This window comes from Equus asinus, chromosome 10 (assembly GCF_041296235.1).
Source record: "Equus asinus isolate D_3611 breed Donkey chromosome 10, EquAss-T2T_v2, whole genome shotgun sequence".
Taxonomy (NCBI): Eukaryota; Metazoa; Chordata; class Mammalia; order Perissodactyla; family Equidae; genus Equus; species Equus asinus.
In genome coordinates, this window is record NC_091799.1 from 22,122,211 (window position 1) to 22,149,047 (window position 26,837).

Sequence of the window (26,837 nt, forward strand, 5' to 3'; positions counted from 1 at the left end):
TACACAAGCTGTCTATGAGCCACTTCATGATTGTGTATTGGACACCTCAATAAAGACACAGATTTTGAAATCATTTTAGGTTTAAAAAAAGTTGCAAAAATAGTATAGAGTTCCTCTATACTTTTCACCTAGAATCCCTAAAGGTTAACATCTTACGTAACCACAAGACTCTATCAAAACTATTGATACGATACTATGAACTAATGTTAGTTAATGGACACTAATCAAATTTCGTCAGTTGTCCCACTCGTGTCCTTTTTCTGCTCCAGGATCCAATCCAGGATTTCACATTGTGTTTGGTTGTTATGGACCTGGTTTTTTTTTTCTTTAATTCAAATTGCTGAACGTCTGAGTCTCTTTTCCGTCCTAAAAGACGTGATGTAATTAAGACCCAATTAAAAATACATGTGGAATGGCTTTGGCAATTTCAAAGGGAACCAAGTAAATTTTTCTTATTGTATAAAGTGGGGTCTATATAGTGTAGCTTTTTGTCTAAATTAAAAGCAAAGCAAACGAAAGCGTATTAATATTGCCGAGGTGTTTTGTCCCCAAGTAGGACCCGTCGCTTCTCCCTAGGCTGCCGGGAAAGGCTTCTTCCCATTGGGTAGCGTGTGTTCGCCCTGACGCAGGAAAGCCTCCTCATTGGCTCTCGCAGTCGGGACTCCGGCGGCTTTTCTCTTAGTGCTCAAGGCGCCGACCGACTTTTCTTCCTCCAGCCGAGCGCTCCCCTTCTTCCGAAGTGCCCCGAGCTGCCAGCCAGAAGGGACCTGGACTTAGCTTGTCCGGGTAACTGCTCTGAGGTCAGCCGGGAAGAAGCGGCAGCATGGAATCCGGGTGGGAGGTAGTGGAATAGGGCGGTCAGCGAGCCCGGGTGGGAGAGCCTTGTCTGCGCGCCCTCGCCCTCCACGGTCTCCGCGCTCCTCCTTCCCCGCGTCTTCCACCGGCCCCACCTCTACCGGGCTCCCCAAAAGGTTCTGCTCACCCTTCCGCTGGCCCCGCCTTCGCCGCCCCGCAGGGGTCCCGCTTCCTTTGCTGGCCCCGCCCCTATCCCCTCCTCCCTGAGGCCCCGCCTCCTCCGCGAGCGCTTCCGCCTGCCCCGCCCTCCCCGCTCTCCCCTCAGCGGCCCCGCGCTCCCCTCTGCTGGCCCCGCCCCCTCCGCGTTCCCCTCCTCTGGCCCCGCCCTCCCCGCGCTCCCCTCCGCTGGCCCCGCCCTCCCCGCTCTCCCCTCAGCGGCCCCGCCCTCCCCGCGCTCTCCTCCTCTGGCCCCGCCCTCCCCCTCTCGCGCTGTCCTCCGCTGGCCCCGCCCTCCCCCTCTCGCGCTGTCCTCCGCTGGCCCCGCCCTCCCCCTCTCGCGCTGTCCTCCGCTGGCCCCGCCCTCCCCGCGCTCTCCTCCCTGGCCCCGTTGTCCCCGCGCTCCCTCCGCCGGCCCCCGACCTTGTCCCCTCTCCCTCTGCGGCTCCTTTTTCCCTCAGTACGTCTCCACCCAGTCTCTCCCCGTTCCCCTCCCCTTGGCTTCTCCACGCCTCTTTAAATTTGGTTCTTCCCCTCTCCTGATACCTGCATCTTTCAATTAACGCTGCCTCTTTTGCTGCCCTCTCCCCATCTGGCTGCCAGGGTCCCCACATTTCCCCACTGATCCAGGCCCTCTCTATGTGGGCTACGCAAACGGTGCAGAGGCCTTGTGCTGGGCGTTGGAGGTCCCTGCTTTCAAGAGCTCCCTGCCTCGTGGGGGAGTCACTTTGTGTAACAGGCCTGGTGATAAAACTCTCATGAAGGAAACAGTCCTATATTGCGATGCTTAGAGCTCGAGTTTTTGCCCTCCCTGCTGGATCTGCAAGCAGGCCTGTGAGGGGCTAAGCTGTACCTTTCTCCTAAAATGTCCTAGGCTTCTTTTGATGCAGAAGCTTGGCTCCAACCATTGTGCTTTAAACACTTGGAAATTAGTAAAACTTTGTCATGGTCCCTTCTTTTAACCAACATTGGTAGTAGGGCTTCAGAGCCCCTCTGTCCAGACGCTCACTGCGCTCACTGGAAGGCTGAAGGCAAGAGACAGGCAAGTGCATTGATTGAAGACAGTGACTCAGCATCATCCTCTTGGTGCTTCTTTTTGGAGTTTTTCCCTGGGATTCTTACCTAGTTTTTCAATTACTAGCAGTCTTAGGTGGTAGGAAAACCTAAAAGTAGATAAAACCTCCAGTCAGCAAGTAGATTCCTCCAAGCCAGCGTACCAGGACAGTGTCCATCATTCAGAAGACAGTGACTCAGCTCCTCAGTCTCCTGGAGTCAGGCAACCCTGGGTCTGATGCCAGCTCCACCGTTTGCTGTAAAGCTTGGCAAAGAAACTTCCCTTATCTGAGTTTCAGTTTTACCTTCTATAAAAAGAGCCCCAAAACCCTAGCACACAGGGTCATGGTACAGATTTGCTGCGATCTTGCGTATAAAAAAGATTACTTTTAGGATCCTGTAAAATAGTAGGATCCAGCACAAGTGAGCGCCTCCTCTTCAGATTCATGTCTGTCTGATGCAAGCCAGCAAAGAGCCTGATATGTTGCCCTCCCCCAGGCACCATGACCACCCTGGATGACAAGTTGCTGGGGGAGAAGCTGCAGTACTATTACAGCAGCAGTGAGGACGAGGACAGCGACCGCGAGGACAAGGACGACGGGGACAGGGGTGCCCTGGCTGGCAGTTCACTGCCTGCAGATGCTGAGTTGGCAGGCGAAGGCATCTCAGTTAACACAGGTACTGGAAATCCCTGAGCTCTGGGAACAGGTTGAAAAATGCCCAGTAAGTAGGTATTAGATAGGAGTCTCCTGATCACTTCTCTCTAATTGCAGTCCCACTTCCGGAGATAACCTAGCGTTATCATCTCACTGTGCATGCTTCCAGCCATTTCACTGCACAGCACAAAGATGTCTGCGTAGCAACATGGTCATGAACACAGACTGGCCTGGATTTGAATCCAGCTGCTTCAATTAGTGGTTGTTTGGTGTCACATAAAGCATAGGTGTGAGTATATTGGTAGTATAAATTCCTAGAATTGGTGTATTTGTACTTTTCGTTTTAATAATTCCAGATTGCTGTCAGTTGAGGTGGCACTGGTTTGTAGTTTAAGCAGCAGTAGATTTCCCCGTGCACTGCCCTCCTACTTTATTATCAGACTTTTCGATCCTTGCCATCCTCATGGATGACAAATGACCACTCATTGTAGTTGTATTTGCTATCTTTTTAAGAGTGACGTTGGGCCTCTTTTCATAACTTTGAGATATTTTCATATCCTTTGCTCATTTTTTCAGTGGGAGGGTTGCTCTTTTTCTTCGTAGGGAGCTATAAAAGTAATTAATAGGAGGTATGAGTTGCAAATATTTCTGCTAGTTTGTTGTTTGTCTTTTGACTTTATATTCTTTTCCTGGCAGAACATTTTTATTTTTATGTACTTGAAAGCATTATTTTAATTTTTTAGTTTTGTTGTTTACTTGAAAGGCCTTTCTTCAGAGTTAAAAAAAGATGCTCTCATGCTTTTTCTTAGTGTTTTTATGAGTTCATTTTTTTCCTTTTTACACTTAAATATTGATTCACCTGAAATTCATTTGGTGCAAGGTATGTGGTAAGGCTCCCACTTAATTTTTTTCATATTACTACCTAGTTGTTTCAACACCGTTTATTGAATAAGCCATCTTTTCTCCATTGCTTTGAAATGTCAATTTTAACATGTACCAAATTTCTGTTTATAGTTGTGTCTTTTGGTGTACTTTGCAGTCTCTTCCATTGATTTGTCTTTTTTTCTTTTTGAGGAAGATTAGCCCTGAGCTAACATCTGCTGCCGATCCTCCTCTTTTTGCTGAGGAAAACTGGCCCTGAGCTAACATCTGTGCCTGTCTTCTTCTATTTTATATGTGGGACGCCTCCCACAGCATGGCTTGCCAAGTGGTGCCATGTCTGCACCTGGGATCCAAACCAGTGAAGCCTGGGCTGCCGAAGTGGAACATGTGCACTTAACCGCTGCGCCACCAGGCTGGCCCCTGTTTTTTTTTTTTTTGAGGAAGCTTAGCCCTGAGCTAACATCTGCTGCCAATCCTCCTCTTTTTGCTGAGGAAGACTGGCCCTGAGCTAACATCCATGCCCATCTTCCTCTACTTTATATGTGGGATGCCTGCCCCAGCATGGCTTGCCAAGTGGTGCCATGTCCGCACCCGGGATCCAAGCCGGCGAACCCTGGGCTACTGAAGTGGAACGTGCGAACTTAACTGCTGCATCACCAGGCCAGCCCCTGATTTGTCTTTTACTGTGCTATATCACATTGTTTTTTTTAATTTGTTGGGGTTTTTTTGGTGAGGAAGATTGGCCCTGAACTAACATCCATTGCCAATCCTCTTTTTGCTTGAGGAAGATTGTTGCTGAGCTAACATCTTGGCAGTCTTCCGCTATTTTATATGTGGGATGTCACCACAGCATGGCTTGATGAGTGGTGCTAGGTCCGTGCCTGGGATTCAAACCTGTGAACGCCAGGCCACTGAAGCAGAGTGTGCAAACTGAACTGCTGTGCCACCAGACTGGCCCTGTATCACACTGTTTTTAATTATTGTGTTATGTTTTAGTATCTGGTAGGGTTGCTCCTCTCTCAGTACTCTTTTATGTCATTATTTTCCTAACTTTTGCTTTCTCATTTTTTATTTTTATGCTGAGGAAGATCTGCCCTGAGCTAACATCTGCTGCCAGTCTCCCTGTTTTTGTAGTGATCTGCCACCACAGCATGGCCACTGACAGACAAGTGGTGTGGGTCCACTCCCAGGAAGTGGAACTCAGGCCGCTGAAGTGGACTGTGCCAAACTTAACCACTAGGCCGCCAGGGCTGGTCCTGCTTTCTTATTTTTCCAAAGCAAATTTAGGAGCCTGCACACACATGTGTAATCACGTGTTTTCATTGGGAATGCATTAAATGTATAGATTAGTTAGGGATGGTGGGCACCTTGTGATGTTGGGTCTTCCTAGTCAGGAATATGGTATTGCTTTTCCATTTATTCAGGTCTTTCTTAGCGTTTTTGGGTAGCATTTTAAAGGTTTCTTTGTATAGATTATAGTGTTTTTTCCTGTGGTAAGAAGTGACCTCCGATTCTCAGTGTCTTGTGATGATAAAGGTTTATTTTCCAATCGTGTGACATGCTGCCTGTGCGGGTCAGCAACAGCTCTGCTTCTGCTTCAGGTGTCCTCATTCTAGGAACTAGGCTGAAGGAGCATCCCTGTTTGGGACCTGTTGTTTTCACGACCAAGTGTAGAGAGCAAGAGTGGGCCGTTGGAAACATGTGATGATTCATAAATCTTTTGCTCAGAATCCATTGGCCAAAGCAAGTGACATGGCCAAGCCTAACGTCAGTGGGCTGGGGATACATGTACCATCCCACAGGAGGTACTACAAGTCACATGGCATGGGCCAGGGATATACAGCATGGGGGCGGGAAGGTTTGGGGCTGGCTTGAATAACAGAACAACCTGCCACAATCTTGTTATAAGGATTCAGCTAATACAGAAGTGTAGAAAGAAACAAGTACAAGTTCTCTTTCACCAGTCCCCATAGAGCCCACTGCCTAGAAACAACCCCTGTTAGTAGTTCACATGTCCTGGCTCTTTTTCTATGAACATGCAAATGTATATGCACATATGTAAATATCCATAAATCTTTATGCGTACACATACAGTTCTCTTTCTAAAACTTGAAGGATCATCCCGTGATAGTGTTCTGCATTTTGTTCTTTTTTTGACCGAGTATATTTGAACATCTTTCTTGGAAGGAAACATAGCTCCTTCATTCTTTCTAAGGGTTGTTTTATTTTCCTTTGAGTAGATGCATCATAATTTATTTAATGCATCTCATACTGTTGGGCCTTAGCTTGGCTCTTTAATTATTGCAAACCGTGCTGCAGTGGACCTCGTTGTGTGGACACCACGCTGCCCTGTGTGAGCATCACTGTGCAGTCGATGGAGCAGGCTTTAGACAGATGTGAGCTGGTCCATAATTTCTTGCCCACTCTTGGTCACCTTCATGGTCATCCCCGACTCAGGTCCAAAAGGTGTGATCAATGACTGGCGCCGCTTCAAACAGCTGGAGACAGAGCAAAGGGAGGAGCAGTGCCGGGAGATGGAAAGGCTGATCAAGAAGCTGTCAATGACCTGCAGGTCCCACCTGGATGAAGAGGAGGAGCAGCAGAAACAGAAGGACCTCCAGGAGAAGATCAGTGGGAAGGTAATTAGCAGCGCCGGGCTTTTCTCAGAAGCTGTCCTGGCTGTTGGAACGGGGGTTAGGGATTCAGGAGGTGTAGGGTGTTGGATTTGGCTCCAAGAAGCAGGGCAGGGGAAAGTGTAGAGTCAAGTCATTACTCAGACACACCTGTCTTTGCATCTTAGCTCTGCTGCTAGTGACCATGGGGACGTCTCTTCCGCTCTGAGTCTGTTTTGTCACTGGTTAAATGAGGTCGGTATCCTTACCTCACGGGGCTGTGTGGGTACAATGCCCATCACAGTGCCTGGCCCATTGAAAGTGCTCAGTAAATGTAAATTTTCTGTCCTTTGTCGAGGTCTTACCTTGATCCAGAAATAACTCTCTGAGGTTGGTAGTATTATCCCCATTCTACAGATAACAAAACTGATGCTTAGAGAGGGGAAGGGACTTGCTTAGGGTCATGCAACTAGTAAATGCTAGTAGGAGCTAGGATTGTAAGCCAGATTTTCCTACTTATCCTGTGATGCTGCTGTTTCACTTGAAGCTGACTCGTGAGAATTTATTCTAACGAGGCAATACAATAGAAGCAAATGGACACTCCAGAAGATCCTTGGAACTAGGTCCCAGCCTCTCTCTTCCCTTCCCAGTATTAAAAGGACCATCTATTCCTCTAGGGATGAATGTCTAGGAGTGCATGAGATCATTTGGCTGCGGCCCAAAGCAGCTCTTGGCTGGAAATACCAGCCAGGATCTGAGAGCAGATAAGAGGATTAAGTGAGGAGTCATTCACCTTGACCAGGAGGATGATTTCAGGGCATTAGACTCAAGCAAAGACGTAATAGGTCAGAAAGAGCCACTCCGGTAGGCTGAGGTGGAGTGGGAAGAAAGTTGGGCATGGTAAGTAAAACAGTGAATTCAGAATGGTGCTGGCTATGATGCAGTAACACCTATTCTGATCTAGTGTGATCCCCAGCGTCCACCCTCCAGTCTGAGCCAGGTTATGCAGAGCTAGGCTTTATTACAGCAGCGGGGATGTCTTGCTGCACCAGGGCGGGAGAAGGAAGACGCTCTTGTAACTTAAGCTGGCTGCAGGGCAGTGTGCCCACTGCTCACAGCGCTTCCTTCCTTCCTTACCAGATGAAGCAACACATCACCTGATCACGTGGGCGGTCTTGAGAGAGGCTGTCCCTGTCCTGCTGAGTTGTCTGCAGTAGAACAGGACGGGGAGCTACCTGAATGCCAGAAATAGAGGAGTGGTTTAGCAAAATATGGCACATTATGTATAATTTTATAAAAAATATTTGGAAACATGAAATTTTTATGCTATAATAATGCTAAGTGGCAAAAGCAGGTTATGGCTTAATTGGTACACCCGCAACTGCTGTTGTAAAAGCAAAAATGATTTTAGCATGTGTCTGGTAGTAAAAAGAAATACACACTTTGAGAGAGTGTATGTGGCTGTGTGTATTGTGTGTGTGTGTGTGGAGATGCAGGGCAAGGATTATGAGTGTTCTTTTAAAGTTCCTTGATGTCCTGTTGTCTTTTCAACAAAAAACAGTGGGTAAAATAATTAATCCATTATCAGGACTGACAAAAAGGAAAAAGCTCCTGAGGTGATATTAACCGATGCCGCATTGAGAGGCAGTATGACGCAGTAGTTAAAAGCCTGGGTTCTTGAAAAATCTAGCTTGAATCTTGGTCTTATACTCGTTACCTATGTGAACTTGTGCAAATAGTCTCAAGTCCTGGAACCTCATTTGTAGAGTAGGGGTAATAAAAGTCCCCTCCTGACGGGGTTATCATAAGATCTCAGTGAGGTATATCGCCTATCAGGAACTGAGCTTGGTGCTTCGTGTATCATAAGCATTGGTCCATATTGACCGTTATCCCAAGTGTTCGGTTTGTGCTTCTTATGCTCACTTGCTGGTCCTCCTGCAGATGACTCTGAAGGAGTTTGCCAGGATGAATGAGGACCAAGATGATGAAGAGTTTCTGCAGCAGTACCGGAAACAGAGAATGGATGAGATGCGGCAGCAGCTTCACAAGGGGCCGCAATTCAAGCAGGTGTTTGAGATCCCCAGTGGAGAAGGGTTTTTAGACATGATTGATAAAGAACAGAAAAGCACCCCCATCATGGTCCATATTTACGAAGACGGCATTCCGGGGACCGAAGCCATGAATGGGTGCATGATCTGCCTTGCTGCGGAATACCCAGCTGTCAAATTCTGCCGGGTGAAGAGCTCGGTGATTGGGGCCAGCAGTCGGTTCACCAGGAATGCCCTCCCTGCCCTGCTGATCTACAAGGGCGGGGAGTTGATTGGCAATTTTGTTCGAGTCACTGACCAGCTGGGAGAAGATTTCTTTGCTGTGGACCTTGAAGCTTTTCTGCAGGAATTTGGTTTGCTCCCAGAAAAGGAAATCTTGGTGCTGACATCTGTGCGTAACTCTGCCACCTGTCACAGTGAGGATAGCGATTTGGAAATAGACTGAACTGATAATCTAGCTGCATAGATTTCTCATTGTTTGGGCTGGAAGACACGTGTCTGGGTGTTTATTTTTCTTCCTTCCTGTGTCTTCTGGCTTTTCAGCTGTTCTTTGTTGTCCATCTTATTACAAGTAAAGTCAAGAAGTTCTTAGATTAAATCAGAATGCTGAATCACCTTGTGGCTAGCAATAAAGTAACTTAAAATTGTATAAACAGGAAGCCAGGCTTTTGAACTGTTTACTTAAGATTCCCTAGCATGACATCTGTTATCGTTGCCAGTCAATATTTACAAAGGATCCTAAAGACAGTGTCCTGGAAATTGTCTTCAGATGATCTCAGAGGTCTCTGTCAGGTCTGGGAGTATAGTTCTATAGTTAGTGTGTCATTTGAACATAAATAGTGCATTTCCTTCATCAAATGATTGCACATTATATTTACTTGTAATCAGAGCCATAGTCCTAGAAGGCAGTTGAAATATTTTTCCCTTAGACCCTGCTTTCTACGAGGGTCTTGTTTAAAGGTTCCAGAGGATGTGAGTTTGCCCCCTCAAGAGGGGTGACCTCTGCTGCTGGCATCGATGTCGCTCAAGCATTATGAAGTGTTGAATAGGAGGAAGGATCCGACTAGCCTCTTGATCCTGGAAGACCAGCTGAACCTAAAAAGTACGGCTGGGTTGGAGCTGGAGAAGCCTTTTAAAGAAGTTCTTTCAATAAGATTCTCCAGCTCATATCTTTATCTCTCCTTTATTTAACAAGGTGACTTTTTTGTTTAATGTAGCTTTTTTAAAACCTTTTTTTTTTTGCATATTGGAAAAGTAACTCAATAGAATAAAATTTGTCAAAATAACAGAAAGCAAAAATAAGGAAGTTAGAATAATCTCTAATCCTACTACCCAAGGTAAAACACTATTAATATTTTGGTATATTTCCTTCCAAGGTGTTTTCTTTGTATACATAGATATTTTGTTTGTTTTTAAACAAAACAATGGGATCATTCTGAACATACTGTTTTATAGTATGGTCAGCTAATATGTCAAACTTTTTTTTTATGTTATTAAATAATCTTTTACAACATTTTTTAAACGGCTATTGATATTTCATTGTGTAGATATACTGTAATTTGCTTGGCGGTTGTCTCTTAAAAAGAAAAATAGTAAAGACTTTTTATTACAAAAGTAATAGATGTCCATTGAAGAAAATGTAATAAAAATTGTTAAGCTAAAAAGAGATTTAAAAAGCCCTGTAATTCCACCAACCAAAATAATCCCCATTATCATTTTTACAGGTATCTTTCTGGTCTTTTTTTCTATTTCTATTTCTATTTCTATTTGTATTTATAATAATGATTGTCATTTGAGTTTTTTCCTCTTGTTTTTTATTTAAAACATGTGCATTCTAGGGTTAGGAAAAATGTAATCTGGAATTAAATATTAGCTTTAAAATTCACAGTTTTGCTTTTCCTGGCTATTCAGGAATTGCCTAACTGTAGAAGGGTCTTGAAAATATCTGTTGTAGTTAGTCAGCAAAAAGAAAATGCATGGTTTTTCTGATTTAAAAAACTCATTGTAGAAAGTGTGTAAAGTATGGAAAATTATTAGAAGTAGAGACAACTGTTGTCAATGTTTCCATTTATTTCCTTCTGGTCTTTTTTCAATATTTTTAATAACATTGAGAGCTTATTGGAATTAATTCTGTGTTCTGTTTTATTTAATATTATAAATACTTTGACATGTTATGAAAATTCTAAATAAATAACTTCTAATGGCTTCATAATATTCATCATTTGGATATACCATCATTGTTTAACTATTCCCTTAATAGTGGATATTTAGATTCCCAGGTTTTTGCTAAAACACTTAGCATCTTTGTATTTTGGGCTATATTTTGGATCATTCTCTTAGTTTAGATTTCTAGAAGAGGAATTATTGGGTGGATGGATAGCAACATTTTTAAAATAGTTTTTAGAAACCATCTTCTGTTCTCATTGGAAATGGAAATATATTATGCAGTTGCAGAACCTTGACTACCTCTCAAGAACAAAAATTCTAGAATAAAATGAGCAGACAAGGAATGGGGAAATCCTAGAGTGTTAAATCTCTTACCCAGGTGTAGTGGAAACAGCATGCGCTTAGGAGTCAGACAGATCTGGGTTCAAATCCTGTCTGTCACTCACTTGTGGTGTAGCTTCCAGTGAGGCACCAAGCTCAGTTTCTCGCCTTTACAATGGGATCTATAATACTTGCTTCATGAGTTGTTCTGTGACAGCAGTTCTCAACGTGTGGTCCCGGAGCAGCTGCATCAGCTTCACTGAAGAACTTGTTAGGCAAATTCTCAGGCTTCACCCTGGACCTACCTGCCACATCGGAAATTCTGGGAGTGGCCCAGCACAGTTTTCACAAGCTCTCCAGGTCATTCTGAGGCTTGTTCAAGTTTAGAAATGCTGACTATGGATTAAGGGGAGTGATAGAAGATGTTACAAAATGGGCTCACTACTGGTGATTTTCTTTATTTGAGTAAGGGAGAGAAGGAAGTGAAACAGAGCGCCCAGATCACTTCTCTTCCTCTTTGTGTGATTTTCCTTTTAGTCATGGAATTGGGGGAAGGAAAGAGAAACTCATATTTGTCTTTGACAAACTATGTCCCAGTAGTTTTCCAGATTTCGCCTTCCTCTAGAATGAAAGTCCCATGAAGGCGTGGACTTTATTTTCCTTACTGTGTATGGGACAGTGGGAAGGGCCTGGACTTTGGGAATAGGCTGACATTTACTGGCTTTGTGGGCAAAACACTGACCCTCTCCATGCCTCAGTTTACTCATCTGTGAAATGGGGATGAGTAACATGAATCAATTCATATAAAATACTTAGGACACAACCTTGAAATGTGTCTGTTTTTATCACCAGTGCCAACCGTGCCTGGCACGTGGCAAGGAATCAATAAACATTTAATAATGAACATATTGGCTCGTTGAATGCCACATCCTTTCCAGGTAGGATAGTAGTAACTTTACAAAGATAAAGAAACCAAGACTTAGCAAGATTCAGTGACTATTTCAAGACAGCTAGTGGGCAGGGGAGGGTTGAAAACCAGATCTGTGTAGTTTCAAAATTTGTACTATTTCCACAATGTCATGTTAGTTCTTGGTGGAGAAAGCAAATGATCAAGTGATAATAAAATAGATCAGTTAAGGGGCCAGCCCCATGGCCGAGTGGTTAAGTTTGTGTATTCTGCTTCGGTGGCCCTGGGTTCACTGGTTTGGATCCTGGGCAGGGACCTACACACTACTTATAAGGCCATGCTGTGGTGGCATCCCACATAGAAGAACTAGAATGACCTATAACTAGGATATACAACTATGTGCTGGGGCTTTGGGGAGAAAGAAAAAAAACGGAAGATTGGCAACAGATGTTAGCTCAGGGGCCAATCTTCCTCACCAAACAACAATAGCAACAAAAAGATCAGTTAGAAAAGAGAAAAAATGTAATGGAGAGAAGAGTTGGAGGAAGAAAATAAGGCAGAGAATTCAAAGAAAGAAGAAAGAGGTTGGGTGGAGCCTGGGGTCTCCTGGGCTGCCTGTGTTTCAGGTCAGAACCTCCTCTGGTCTGGGCAGTGGCTATGATCCACACCATGCCCCTGCTGAGGGGTGCCACCCTCCTTCCATGACTTCACAAAGTCCTTCCTCCCAAAGTCCCTCTATACCCCGACCCTACGCTGCCCACACCCTGCCACAGGTGGCAGTCATTAGGAGAAGCGGGAACATGAATTCGAGCTCTCTTGGTAACCAGCTGTGTGCCCTCGGATAAGTCTCTTCCTTTCCCAGGCTTCAGTTTCCTCATTTGTAAAGTGAGGGGTGAATTAGATGATCTTTTAAGAACTTTTAGGATCTCAAATTGTATAGATCAATGAATTTTTAAAATTCATCTTTTATTTTGAAAACCTTAAAACATACAGGGAAATTAAAAGAATACTGCAATGAATACCTGTACATCCTTCACTTAGCTTTACCGATAGTATTTTACTGTTCACATTGTGCTACATTTGCTGTCTGTCTTTTGTGGAACCATTTGAAAATAAATTACAGACATCTTGACTTTGTCCCTAAATACTTTGGTGCATCTCTTAAGAATAAGGTCACTCGCCCTCATAACCACAATACCCTTATGACACCCAAGAAAATTCACAATTCAACAATATCCAAAATACAGGCCATATTCACCTTTCCCTACTTGTTCTCAAAATTTCTTTAACAATCTTTTTTAAAAATCCAGGATCCAATCAAGTGCACACACATTGCATTTTGACCAGAGGTGATGTCATGTAGTTCTTACTGCCTCACATGAGGGAGCACCTGATGTCAGCTTGGTGATCCTAGGTTTAATTAGTCGCTTGAGGTGGCGAACGCCAGATCCCCATATTGTAAAATTATTTTCCTCTTTGTAGATGGTAAGTAATCTGTGATGTGATACTTAGAGATTGCATGAATATCCTTTTTCACCAAAAACCTTTCACCTGATAATTTTAGCATCTGTTGATGATCCTTGCCTGAACCAAATTATTACATTGGGCTATGTAAAGTGGTGATTTTCTAATTCTATAATTTCTTTTGCATTTAATATGTGGCAATATTCTGCAAAGTAGAATGCTACCTTCCCATCTCTCCCTCTGAGTACGGACTCACAGATTTTTAAAAACTCAGTGTCCATTACCATCCTTCTTTTTAGTGCTTTTGGCCAGTGGTAGCCTTCTAAAGCCAATTCCTGTATCCTTTTAAGATGAACCATTAGTCTTTGAGCCCTTCCTTTCTTTCTGGCCTAAGATGTTCCAGGACCACACAGTCCTTTCTCTGGTAAGGACTTGGAATTAGCCATTTTCTAAGGAGCTCTGGTTCTTTTTGTGGAGAATGGCATTTAGAACTAGAATCTAGGTGCTACATGTGCTCATTGCTACTGGGATGTCATTGCTTCTGGGCCCTTGCAGTGGACAGAGTAGGAAAAAAACATATTTCTAAAAATTTTGAGTTTCTGTGTGGTTATGTTATCAACTTGATATAGAAGCAGACTCATTTGTTTCTGTATGATTCCGTTTTGGGGTTTGCTTTTATTCTTTTTGATTTAAGTGTTTTGAACACATGAAGCATTTACCTAGTTTGAAAGCCAATACTATATAAAAAGACATTCTCAGAGAAGTCTCACTCCCAACTTTATTCTTTCCACCCAAAGCATTTGTTTTTGATTGTGTGAATGACCATGGGTAAATTTCTTAGGCCTTCTGAGCTTTGGTCTCCCAAATGAGGATAATCATAGTAACTCTCTCAGAGAGCTGCTACAAAGCTTCATTCAATCAGCTAAAGTTCTTAGCATGGTGTGGCTCACAGTGAACATTCCCTAAGTGTCATCTGTTTATTTACTATTCATTCTCCACAAATCCTTGGTTCCACTTATCAAAAAAGAGCCTTATTTAGGCACTGGATCCCCCTTGACAATTTGGAAAAACCTTATTTAACCTTCAAAAGTCAGCCCAAATCTCAAATCCTCTCTGGATCCTTAATAAGTCTTTCCCATCTCTTCAGAAAGAAGCAATCATACCATTGCGTGTGCTCCTACAGGTTAGGGCAATATTGGTTAAGAAAAGTTTCATGGGCTCAAAGCCTGACTCCAGCCAGAACGGGCTGTGCCTTCGTTTTCCCACCTGTGTAGTGGGAATAACAGTAGTTTGGATGAGAAGTCTATGAGTCAGTACCAGTAAAGCACTTAGCACTTTGCTTAACAGATAGAAACATCTCAATAAGTTATCTGCTGTTGTCTTCGTGCTATCATTTTGTTATTTTTTATTAAATTAAATATTTAATAAAAAATTTTAAGTTTTTTGTAAGTGTGAGATAGGAAAGTCCCGGTGACTTGAATGACCTTGTCTCCCTCCGGTAGGGCGACGCCATCTTCAGCATGTGTGGTTGCCAAAGTTGAATTGTAAGGATTTGTTTAAACACCAGACTATGAAGTCCTTGGGCACAGGCACTGTGTCCTGTCGTTTCTGGTCTCTGATCTGAGTTGAGTTAAGTGAATGTTTGTCGCTTAAGTAGGGAAAATCCCCAAGCAGGCTGGAATTCACCACAATAGGGCAGAAGGTTTTCTGTTGTATTGTTTTTCCAGAAATGTTACATATCTTTGGGGTGTACTAGCTATGCTTACTGAGAACCAGATAAGTTCAAGTTGAATCCCCAGCCCCGCCGCAGCGTAAGGAAATGCTGGTACCTGATATGACCACATGATGGCAGCAGAGGAGAGGGAATGAATAGTTTTGCTGCTGTTAAGCGAGCTGAGCCACAGACTTCGGATTTAGAGCCTTAAGGGTGACGTCTAGCATCATATATGAGTCACTTTAGAGAATTTGTTTTTAGGAAAGAGAACCAGAGAGTATTACATTCACACCATGTATTAATGAGCAACAAAGAAAACAAAATATTATTTGCTGAATACAACAGACACACACTTTCATATCATGGTAAGTTAAGGCTGAGAAAAAGCTGGCCCAGGAGGAGAAGAGGAAGCAGCGGGCACCCACCAGTCCCGAATTGAGGTCCCAAGCTCCTTAGTTCAGAGCACAGTCTTTGTGTTCAAATCTCAATCCCATCATTTATTCCTGATGACTTCCTGTCTGACTTCCCTACCTGTTACAGTGAAGGCGCCCAACATGTATTGAGACTTATTATGTCCCAGGTCGTTGTTTTAAGCTCTTTATATGTATTTTCTTAGGTAATTCTCATAACAATCCCAGAGGGATATTGTCATCTTCATTTTATAGTTCAGCAATTTGCCCAAGGTCAAGCAGCTAGTAAAGAGCAAGGTCAGGACTTAAACCCAGGAATTAGAGTTCAGGATTCAGGAGTTAGTACTGCTTGGCATCCTCACCTATGAACAGACCATGATAATGTTCACCCAAAAAGGCTGCTGGGAAGAGATGAAGGTGCCTGCCCCATGGTAGGTGTTATGGACCGAATTGTGTCCAGCCAAAATTCGTATGTTGAAGCCCTAACCCCCAATGTGACTGGGCCTTTCAGGACGTAATTAAGGTTAAGTGAAGTCATAAGGGTTGGGGCCCTAATCTGGTAGAACCGATGTCTTTAAAAGAAAAAGAAGAGACACCAGAGCTCACTCTCTCTCTTTGCGTATGCACAGAGAAGAGGCCACGTTAGGACACAAGGAGAAGGTGGCCACCTACCAGCCAGGAAGAGAGCTCTCACCAGAAACCAACCCAGACGGCACCTTGATCTTGGACTTCTGGCTTCCAGAACTGTGAGAAAATAAATGTTTGTTATTTAAGCCACCTAATCTGTGGGATTCTGTTATGGCCACCCAAGATGACTAATATAGCTGGTGACCAGGAAATTTTAGCTATTTGGGTTTGTGGCCTTGTTTTCTAGGTAGCTCTCCCCCTACTACAAAGGCCTCAGGTCGCTGTCATCATCTTGTTCCTCTAATGATTCTCTCTCTGCCTGGAAACATTTCCAACCCACCCAGCAATTCCTCCTTTAGCCCATTTCCTAGTTTCAACTACTTGTTCACTCTGGGCCATGCCCTATGCTTGGTGTTTGGAGGCAGAAGAGAAATCAGATGCACTCTCTGCCCTGAAGGAATCCTTAGTCTAGTGTATGTTGGGGGAGGAGGAGGAGAGAGGAGGAGAGACACAAACTGGCAGTCCCAAAAGAGTAGGCTGAATACCCCATGAGAGGGGCATACGGAGGACTGGAGTAAGCACAGAGGAGGGGGCTCAGAGGGTTGTTATGGACCAGGATCCTTTCCCTGAGAGGATGTGGCCTCCTGAGCGTCCTGAGCTAGTGGAGAAAAGACCAAGCTGGTTGTTATGGTCTGAATGTTTGTCTCTCCGAAATTCATATGGTGAAGGCCTAACTCTCAATGTGATGGTATTACAGAGTGAGGTCTCTGGGAGGTGCTTAGGTTGAGATGAGGTCGTGAAGGTGGAGCCCCTGTGGTGGGATTAGTGCCCTGTTAAGAAGGGGAGGAGACGCCAGAGCTTCCTCTCTCCTCCATGAGAGGATACGTTCAGAAGCCTGAAAGCCAGGATCTGGGCCCTCAGGAAGAACTGAACTTACTGGCACTTTAATCTTGGACTTTCAGCCTCCAGAACCATGAGAAATAAATGCCTATTGTTTAAGCTGCCCACTCTATGGTATTTTCTTATGTAGCCCAAGCTAACTAAGACACTGATCCCTGGTAATTTCTCTAAATTCAATAGAGAGAGAGAAATAGGATCCCTCAAACTTATCGCAAAGGAGAGTTGTTAAGAATCGCAGAAACCTCTTCTCTCCAGGGTTCATGATAAGCTTTGCTGCCCATCTTTTCCAGAGTTGTATATTTCCGACAGCCGTCGTGTCACCTCTGAACACTTCCCAATCAGCTTGGACTTTCTAAAGGCAAGGATGCTATCTCCCTTTTGGTGCTTTCAAGTTTTACATGATTTAGGTCCGTGATTCTATAGGTGTGCATTGCAGACCACCCGCATCAGATCACCTAGGGTGCTTATTCAAAATGCAGTCCTACGGGCTAGCCCCATGGCCTAGTGGTTAAGTTTGCGTGCTCTGCTTTGGCGGCTGAGGGTTTCACTGGTTCAGATATTGTGTGCCGACTTAGCACTGCTTAAGCTGTGCTGAGGTGGCGTCCCACGTAGCTCAACTAGAAGGACCTACAACTAGAATATACAACTATGTATTGGGGAACTTTGGGGGGAAGAAGAAGAAGAAAAAGAGAAGATTGACAACAGATGATAGCTCAGTTGCCAATCTTTAGGAAAAAAACAAAACAAAATGCAGTCCCAGCCCTCACCCTAGACCTACTCATTCAGAAAGTTCGGGAGTGGTGGGTAGAATATGCGTTTGACAGAAACATGCCAGGTGATTCTGATGCATGGTGAGTAGATTTGGAATAAGAATGTAGTGAGAGGAGGGCTTTTACTGTTTCTCATTTCAGCCCAGAGACAACTCTGTGCTCAAAAACTGATTTCACCACTTTCTAGTTTGGAACCTTTGGCGAGTTACCTCCCTGAGCTGCAATTTCCTCCTCTGTAAAATGGGGATAATAGTGTATTTTGCACAGGCTTTTTATGAGGATTAAATGGTGCTATGAATGCAAAGCCACTAGCACCAAATCTGGCCTATGTTTAGTCAATTTCCCACCTTGTGGTTTCTGAGGTCTGTGGTTACTTGATTTCTTGATGGGTGTGGCAATGGTCTCGGTTATGGTTTCACCAACTGTCAGTTGTTCTGTGGTCCTTGGAGAGAGGAAGGAGTGGAATGGTGGTGTCTGTGGCTGTGTGGGCTCTGGCTACCTGCCAAATAGAAGGTTATTTCATCAGTTTTACTCATCTCATCCTTCTAGCCTTTGCCAATTTCAGTTTCCCTTCCCACAAGAGAAGAGCTGAAAATGTTCCAGTGTAGGCTGAATCTGAGTGTGAGTGATGACAAAGTCTCCAGAGAAGGCAACCAAGAGATGAACCTGACTCTTTACAGAGAGAAAATGGATTTGATTATGAGATGTGAAAAGAGGAGTCATGACTCTGTCAACGAAAATAATCCATAACCAATCTATAAATGAAAATTTGGGTGAGTTTATTCTGAGCTTAAATCTTAGGATTATAACCCGGGAGAGTCTTTCCACAAAGGAACAGAGCACTCCAAAGAAGTGGGGGTATACAGGGTGGTTCTATACCCTCAAAGAGTATGTTTCACATATGATTGAAATGTCCCTTTTACAATAGTCACGAGGCTGCTCTGTCAGCACAGCGATTGATGGAAATGGCAGATAGGTCTGCTGTCTCAGTGAACGCCACGGGGTGGCAGGTGTGTTGCCTCGGGCTGGGGGGTCACAGATGAGCGCTGCAATCTGTTCCCAGCCTAAAGAAAGATGCTCAATCTTTAAGGAGATGCCAACGTTGGGAGGGGGAGAGAAGTTGCACCTTTATCTCAAGGGCCTTTGTTCTTGCCATAGGGAATCTCTAAAGCAGATATACAATGCATGCTCAACGGCCTCGGTCAGGCCCTTTTGGAAAGACAAGGTCAGGCCAAATTAGGTTTATACCAAATGGCTTCCTCATGTATTCCAATATATCCTATTACTTGCCATTCTTATTGGTCAACTCTTACTTCCAGGTACTCCTAGTCCAATGGAAAAACATGACTCAAACCCTCAAAGAATCTTTGGTAGATTGGCAGAAGCTTGAGGGAAGAAACATGCTCATAACAAGAATATAAACAGAGAAAGCAAGTATGCATTGATGGCTCAGTCCTCAGGACACTGAAGGGACCAGGACATGCTGCATTCGGGAAAAAGGCAAATATCAAAAATAGTTATGGGAACTTCACCAGTTCGCTATTCCTATGTAACACATCACCCCAAAACTAAGTGGCTTAAAACATGAATCATTTATTTTCACTTATGTGTCAGTGGGACAGCTGGGGCCTGGCTGATCTTGGCTGGACTTGCTCTTGCATCTGCAGGTCTGCTGGGTGCTTTGCTCTACGCTGGGTTTGCCTGGGTCACCTTGACTGGAACAGCTCTGCTCCACGAGTCTCTCATCCTCCTCTTGGGTCCAGTGGGCTAGCTAGGCAGGTCCTTCTCATGGCAATGAAGAAACACAAGAAAACAAGCCCAATATCATAGCTTCTTTTCATGCCTTCTTTTTTTTCTTTTAAGGTTTTATTTTTCCTTTTTCTCCACCAAGCCCCCGGTACATAGTTGTGTATTTCTAGTTGTAGATCCTTCTTATTGTGGCATGTGGGACGCCGCCTCAGCATGGCCTGATGAGCAGTGCCCTGTCCGCACCCCGGATTTGAACTGGCAAAACCCTGGGCCACTGAAGCAGAGCATGCAAACTTAACCACTTGGCCATGGGGTCGGCCCCTGTGCCGTGCATTCTAATATCCTATTGGCCAAAGCAAGTTGCAAGGCTCAGCCCAGAGTCACAGATGAAGGGCAAAGTTATATGGCCAAAGGCATGGATTCAGGGATGAATGAAATGGGGCCACTGATATAATCTACTAGATGCCTCCGTGAGTTTCTTCATCTCTTCCTTCACTCCCAGTCTCAAGCCATGGCTCCCTCTTTGATGCTGCTGTAGCACTTTGTACCTCTCTCCTGGTCTGGATCATAATCTGCATTGCTGTTACGGACATGAGGGCAAGGACTGTGTCTACAGTCCTAGTGCCCAGTAGATAAAAGTAAGAGAGAGAGAGAAGGGGGCAAAAGGAGAAGGAAATAGGAACACAAGCAACAAGAAAGAGAAAACAGGACAGTGACATGAGGTGAAGGAGTGCAGGAAACAGGACAAAGAACCGTGACAAGGGTGAGGAAGAGGAGTAGCGTGGTTCAGAATGAGCAAGTCGGCTTGCTTTATCAGCTTCGTAGAATATTAATCCGTCCCTAGTATTTCAAAGGAGTCATTTCCACATTGAGAAAGAGTCTTTATGTGTTTATTTTTCATGCTTGATGGCTGCATTTTCCCTGTGGCAGCCCTTGCATGAAAGAAGACTTAGGTTATAGAAATTTCCTTTTTACCTTTAGAAAGAGTAATCAATTTACCATTTATGATCAGAGCTTTTCTCACTGTTAAGAGCTCTCCAGTTGCTCTATCTTTGAAACAAAGGCTGCCTTACTTTGTAATGCATAAAGATTACATTAAAAATGGGGTGTTGTGGCAGACTCAAATTCTTTTCTCAAATGTAATTATGTATTTTTTCTAGATGAGGTGGTTCCTGGTGCTACATGTTATTTTGAATAAACTGAAGGGTTGAAAATATTGATGGGGGGAGGGTGGCCTAGATTGATTCTGAAATGGCCAGGAGTCATTTCAGGACAAACTCAAGGAATATGGGGTTGAGAAGAGGCAGGTTTCCTTGTGTGGCTCAAAGGCCTTCTAAAGAGGGCCTGCAGATTTCCCTGAGCTGAAGCAGCCTCACTGGGATGAGTATCAGCTCTTCCAAGAGAACTGCTTGGAAGTGAATCAGTCATTTGCATACCTTTGTTCTGCTTAAGGTGTTAAGAGTTGGTCTTTTTATGTTTCATGTCAGAAAGATTCAGGGAAAAATTCTTCAGTGGATTTATGAACTCCTTAGTGGTCTTTCTGGGGATGGGAGAAGGATTTAGCCTCTTGTCTCCAGGTCAATGTCATCTTCTATGGCTACCTGAACTAAAACGAGAGTCCAGATCTAGTTGAGGGTGGGGTGGGCATGGACCCCAGGGACCCACAGGCCTGGTGACTGAGGCTGCTTGCGTGCCCACCATTCCCCTCTCTTGTCTGTTCTAGTAGGGGTCTAGAAGTAGATTAGGAATCAGCTATCCCAGTGCCTGGCACATTCCGATGGTGAATAAAGATTTAGTAACTTAATTGAATGAAGTTTTGTGGTATGGAGGAAAGAGCCTGATACTGAGAGTCAGGAGAGCTGGCACTTAAATTGCCTGGTAGTACGAACTAGGACAAGCCTCTTCACTTCTCTGAGGCTCAGTTTCCCTACATCCAAAATGGGGATTTCTCACTGGGCCCTTGTGAGGCTTGAAAGCACTTGTGATGCTGGTCATGGTCACCCTGTAGAAGGCACAGACCATGCTGAGGCAATGACCAAGCAAGTTTGTGCTACAATGTGGGTGGTGGGACCAGCAAGAGTTAGCCACCTCTCCACAGACGTGGCCTGTTTTGTGGGCTGACATCTGAGCAGGATGCCCAGGTCAAGGCTAGTGGGCCAGAAGAAGCGACAATTGACAATCCCCTGAATCCCACAGTGCCCCTCTCCCCTTATGTAGAAACGTTACCTGGAACGAGACCAGAAGACAGACAAGGGAGCAGCATATCACACGCATGTTCTCTGTGGCAGGTTCTAGAGATACAGAGAGAACTCAGGCAGGGTTCCTGATGGTTAGCAGACGGTGGTTAGCACCATGCCATAGGGTAGGGCTGATGGCACAGGTGTGGGGTGGTTGATGAGCATCATGACCAGTGTGTTTGTGAAGTTTAGAGAAGGCAGAGGGAGGAAGGGGGTTGTGGGGCAGTGGACAAGCTATTGATAGACTAGCGAGGATCTGGCATTGCAGCATGAACAGACAAGCAGGGCATGGGGGCGGGAGGAAGGCAGACCAGGAGAGGATGGTGTCAGTGTCCTGGCAGGGCCAAACTATGGGGGACCGGCAGGCCAACCAAGAAAGCCTGAAGGTTGCCACTGCCTCTGAGTGACCTTGGGCTGGTCCCTTATCCACTCTGGGCCTTATTTTCCCAATTTATTGAATGAATGGGTTGGATCAGATCAGGAGCCCTTCAGGGCAGTGGAGGAGAAGCACTGGGGAGGCTGAGAAGGTGGGCTCCAGGCCTTGACTATACTATACTGCTTTTTTTTTTTTTTTAAAGATTGGCACCTGAGCTAAAATATGTTGCCAATCTTTTTTTTTTTCCTTCTCCCCAAAGACCCCCCAGTACATACTTGATACTCTAGTTGTAGGTCCTTCTAGCTGGGCTATGTGGGACGCTGCCGCAGCGTGGCCTGACGAGTGCTGCTAGGTCTTCCCCCAGGATCCCAACCGGTGAAACCCTGGGCCGCCGAAGCTGGAGTGCGGGAACTCAACCACTCGGCTATGGGGCTGGCCCCTGCTTTTTTTTTCTTTTTGTTTTATATATTATGTTTCTGTGTAAGATTTCATTAGAAAAAAAGTGTTTTTTCCTAAAATTACTGGCCTAAAGACCTTCAAGTTCCCTTTTAGATCTAAACGACAGAGTATGGCAGTTCTAGGACTAGGCGGTGGCAGGCTCATTTGTGGGAGCTGGAGAGGCCTATGGATGAGCCAGCTGCAGCCTCCTTCTCTCTGGAGAGGAGTCGGGGAGGGAGGCGTGTGGGGGGGAAGTGGGTGTGCATTTCTTGGAGAGACAGAGCAGGACATAAAAGCTCCCACCTCATAAACCTGTTTAGTAAAAGTTGGGGCACATCATGAGGGCCTTTCAGACCCCAAAATGTATCCTCACCTGAGACAGTGCACCTGCCCCGGTCTGGGATTTCTTCCTGCAAGTTCTGCCATAGACGCCCCAGACCCTGGGGTCTGGATTCTGTGGGGCCCAGTTAAAATACGCCTGAGCAGTTCAAGTAGCAAAAGGGCTTGTTCTGGCTCTGCTACCAACTCACTCACCATCTTTGAGCCTCAGTTTCCTCTTTTATAAAGTGGCAATAAGCATACCCGTGCTTTTTGTGGGTACAAATTAGTGAAGTGCTAGCATATGATAAAAACTTAAAAAATCCCTCTTACATCTGCCCCTGATGCCTATATCCTGCTCTCTTCTTCCCTGCTTTGCTTAATTTAATTAATTTATTCATGGCGCCTGCGCACTGAGCATTCCTTCCAGAATGCTGGGTGTAGCTGAACAGGAGGCATCATAGCAAACAAGCACAAGAACAAAGAAAGAGAAAAATGGACAGCTTCCAAATGGTTACTAGCCTCAAAATACAACCATGTATTCATCTCAGGTGTCCAGACTGCCTCCTATGTGCTAGACTGGCTTCACTGGGAGAGGTGAGCCCTCGACACATGGGTATGTGAACTTTTGTCCCTGACCCAGATAGTTGAGAAGTCAATTTATTTGACAATACATGGTGATGGGATTGAAAATAAAGTACCAATTCCCCCAAAGCAAAACATGGGGCTGGTGCACCCTCCCACCTAGCTTTAAGTCCTCAGAAAATGGTGGAATGCTCTCTAATTGCCTGGGAGTGACTGTAAGAAGAGAGAATGATGCGACAGAAAGGGCCCAGGTTTCGCCACCTAAGAAATGTGTAAACTCGTCAATTCTTTTTAATTATTTTTTTTTTTGAGGAAGATTGGCCCTGAGCTAACATCTGCTGCCAATCCTCCTCTTTTTGCTGAGGAAGATTGGCCCTGAGCTAACATCCATGCCCATCTTCCTCTACTTTATACGTGGGACGCCTACCACAGCATGGCTAGCCAAGCAGTGTGATATCCGCACCCAGGATCTGAACCGGCGGACCCTGGGCCACCAGAGCAGAACGTGTGCACTTAACTGCTGCACCACCAGGCCGGCCCCTCGTCAATTCTTTTTAAGCCTCAGTTTCCTCATCTATAAAACTAAATCACAATATCTGCTTCCCTGGTTATGGGAATGAAGTAAGATCAGGCAAGGATCTGCTTCGTAGTAGGTGCTCAGAAAGTGATAGCCCTTGTTATGATTTTGGAGAAAGCACAGAACAGATGATCACAATCATGAATTGTCACTGTGGGTGATGCAGTCTGTCCTTGGTGGGGTCCAGGCCTCAGGAGTCACCAGCTGAGATCTGCCGCCCAGTGAAAAGGGCTCGGAGTGCCCCCTGCACATCGCGATTCCGGAGGCTGTAGCTGACAGGGTTTAGCATGGGAGTGAATACAGTATACATAACAGTGGCCACACGGCCCTGCTTGGCTTTATACTGGGATGTGGGCTGGAAGTAGACTGCGGTGACTGTTCCATGGAAGAGGCCAACCACGGCCAGGTGGGAGCCACAGGTGGAAACAGCCCAGAGCCTCCCAGAGGCTGAGGGCAGCCGGAGCACTGCAGCTGCAATGGCCCCGTAGGAGGCCAGGATGAGCAGGAAGGGAGTGACCACCACAGCGGCCCCCTCAGTGAAGATGAGCAGCTGGATGTGGCGAGTGTTGGAGCCTGAGAGCCTTAAGAGAGGCTGGTGGTCACAGAAGAAGTGGGGCACTTGGTGGGAGGCACAGAAGGACAGGCGGGCCATAAGCAAGATATGTAGGAGGGAGTGGGTGTGGGACATCACCCATGCGGTCCCTACCAGGGCTGTGCACATGGCCCGGGACATCCTCATAGCATAGTGGAGGGGGTGCCGGATGGCCATGTAGCAGTCATAGGCCATGGCGGCCAGGAGACAGCTATCAGTTACACCCAGGGCAAAGAAGAAGTACATCTGGGTCAGGCAGCCAGCCAGGGAGATGGAGCGGTCGTGGGCCAACAAGTTGGCTAACATCTTAGGCACAGTGACGGATGTAAAGCAGAGGTCAGCAAAGGACAGATGGGCCAGCAAGAAGTACATGGGTGCATGCAGGGCTGGACTGGCCCGGATGGCGGCCACAATGAGACCATTACCCAGGATGCCCACCATATACAGGACTAAGAATAGCACAAAGAGAGGCTGCTGCTGTCCGGGATTTGTTGTCAGTCCCAGTAAGATGAATGGGGCTCCCTCTGAAGACTCGTTGGCAGCATCCATGGCTGGGCTGGTTTTTCACCTAGAACCCCAGGGGTTCTTTTGCTAGTGGATCGTTTCGCCAGCATCTAAGGAAAAGGGTCAAGAGCTGCTAACTTGCTCAAGGCTTCCTGACCATAAGGAGAGTCATGGGTTTGGAATCCGACAGCCCTGGCACTACACGCAGGTATGACTGTGGGCAAGTCATTTTACCTCTTGAACCTTCTTCCTTTCTGGGCCTTAGTTTCCCCATCTGTAAAATAAGGGAACTGAATTAGGTGATATTCAAGTTTGTGCCCAACTTTGATACTTTGTGTTTTTAAGCAAAAACAGAACAAAACATAGCACCTAGGATATAGTCCAGAGAAGGAGGAAAATATGGAAGAAAATATAAAACAGAGAGAGGATCAATACAGTGGAAAGTGTTCTGACCGACAGGCATTTATTTCAGGAAAGTAAGAATGGAAAAAAGCCAACACAAGATGGAAAGGAGGAACATATCAAAGAAGTAAAAATTCCTCTTCTGAAGGGCACAGGTGTTTGTATTGAAGTGAATATGAATCTACAACACCCAGACCCAAATCATGACATTTTAGTACATTGAGGATCAAGAGAAGAACCCAATACCTCCGAGGGTATGGGGTGCCAGGATCTGATGATATTCAGGTAACCAGATTGCCATCAAATGTTTCATCAGCAGCAGTAGATGACAGAACACAGTCGAGCAATATCTTCAAATTCTGAAGAAAAGAAAGATTTTGAACCTAGAATTCTATACTAAACCAAAATATTAATCAAGTGTGAGAGAAGCATAGAGATATTTTCAGACTTGGGGAAAAGAAAATAAAAAAAAGAATCTGGATGGCTCCTCATATTCCACGAGAACTTTTCCCATGAAATTGAACACTCACCGACCATCAAGCAAACGCACAACCCTTTGGAAGAAACTACTGACAGACGGACACACCTGCCAGGAGCAAGGACTTAACTCTTAAGGATGGAGGCAACTTGTTTCAATGCCTCCCCTTTTTCCTCTCTGAATCTCATGGCAGAAATCTTGGACAATTCTCCAAGGAAGGGTCTTGAAAGGAGAGGGGTTTTAGGACAGAGGTTTGCTGAAGGCTATGCTGAGGCCAACCCCAGAGAGAGGAATAACCTCCTGATTTCTTTCCATGTCTTTCTCTATTAAAAAAAAAATCATAAAATAAAAACCCTCTATACCCTAGTGTCTTCCTTTTCTTCCTCCATTGGGTAAGAAGAATCTTCTGGCTTTGGCTCCCTCTAGAACATTTTTTCCTCAAGTTCCCAATCATGTCCCACTTTCCAGGAGGGAAAGAGGATCAGGGTGGGTGGGGAGGATGGAGGACGAAAGCCTGCTTATAAAAGGGCTTTTTGGGAAACTGGACCTACTCTGACTTGTGCTTCAATTGGTCCCAATAAGCATTCAGATCCAGTGAGCTGTTTCCCAAAATATTCGTATGTAATCACAAACACGCCTGTGCAGGCATGTTGACACGTGCAGCCTCAAGCTGGTCTCTGCAAATACACAGACACAATCAATCACATGCACACCTGTGGACCCAGCGCACACATTCACACCTAAGTAAGCAGATAAGCATGACCACAAGACCCACAGATCCAGATCATCAAACACATACACAGATGGTCAAATGAAATCAAAAAATAGCTCTGAGGCCAGAGGGTGATGATCATTCACATAGTCCTGTTCATGGAGGCTTGTAGCACCATGCACAGCTCCTGGGACTCATCATGCACATTCGTGCTTTTGTTGACCACCTACTCAGTGTGTGCACATTACTAGTGCCCGTTCATGCACACCCAGTCATACTCAGACTCCTCATTGGTCACACAATGCACAGCTTCAGGGCCCACAGCCTC

General features: G+C 45.2%; 2 protein-coding genes across 2 annotated transcripts; one reads left to right on the forward strand and one right to left on the reverse strand.

Annotated features, from left to right (window-relative positions):
- Positions 1–579: 579 nt before the first annotated feature.
- Positions 580–10,476, forward strand: PDCL (phosducin like). The gene is made up of 4 exons (XM_014840604.3): positions 580–800; positions 2,563–2,742; positions 6,060–6,241; positions 8,156–10,476. Exons 2-4 carry the CDS (start codon positions 2,568–2,570, stop codon positions 8,705–8,707), a joined length of 909 nt encoding a protein of 302 aa, XP_014696090.1. The 5' UTR covers positions 580–800; positions 2,563–2,567; the 3' UTR covers positions 8,708–10,476.
- Positions 10,477–24,011: 13,535 nt separating this feature from the next.
- On the reverse strand, positions 24,012–24,962 carry OR1K1 (olfactory receptor family 1 subfamily K member 1). The gene has a single exon (XM_014840696.1). The coding sequence runs from the start codon at positions 24,960–24,962 to the stop codon at positions 24,012–24,014; it is 951 nt and encodes a 316-aa protein (XP_014696182.1).
- Positions 24,963–26,837: the final 1,875 nt, after the last annotated feature.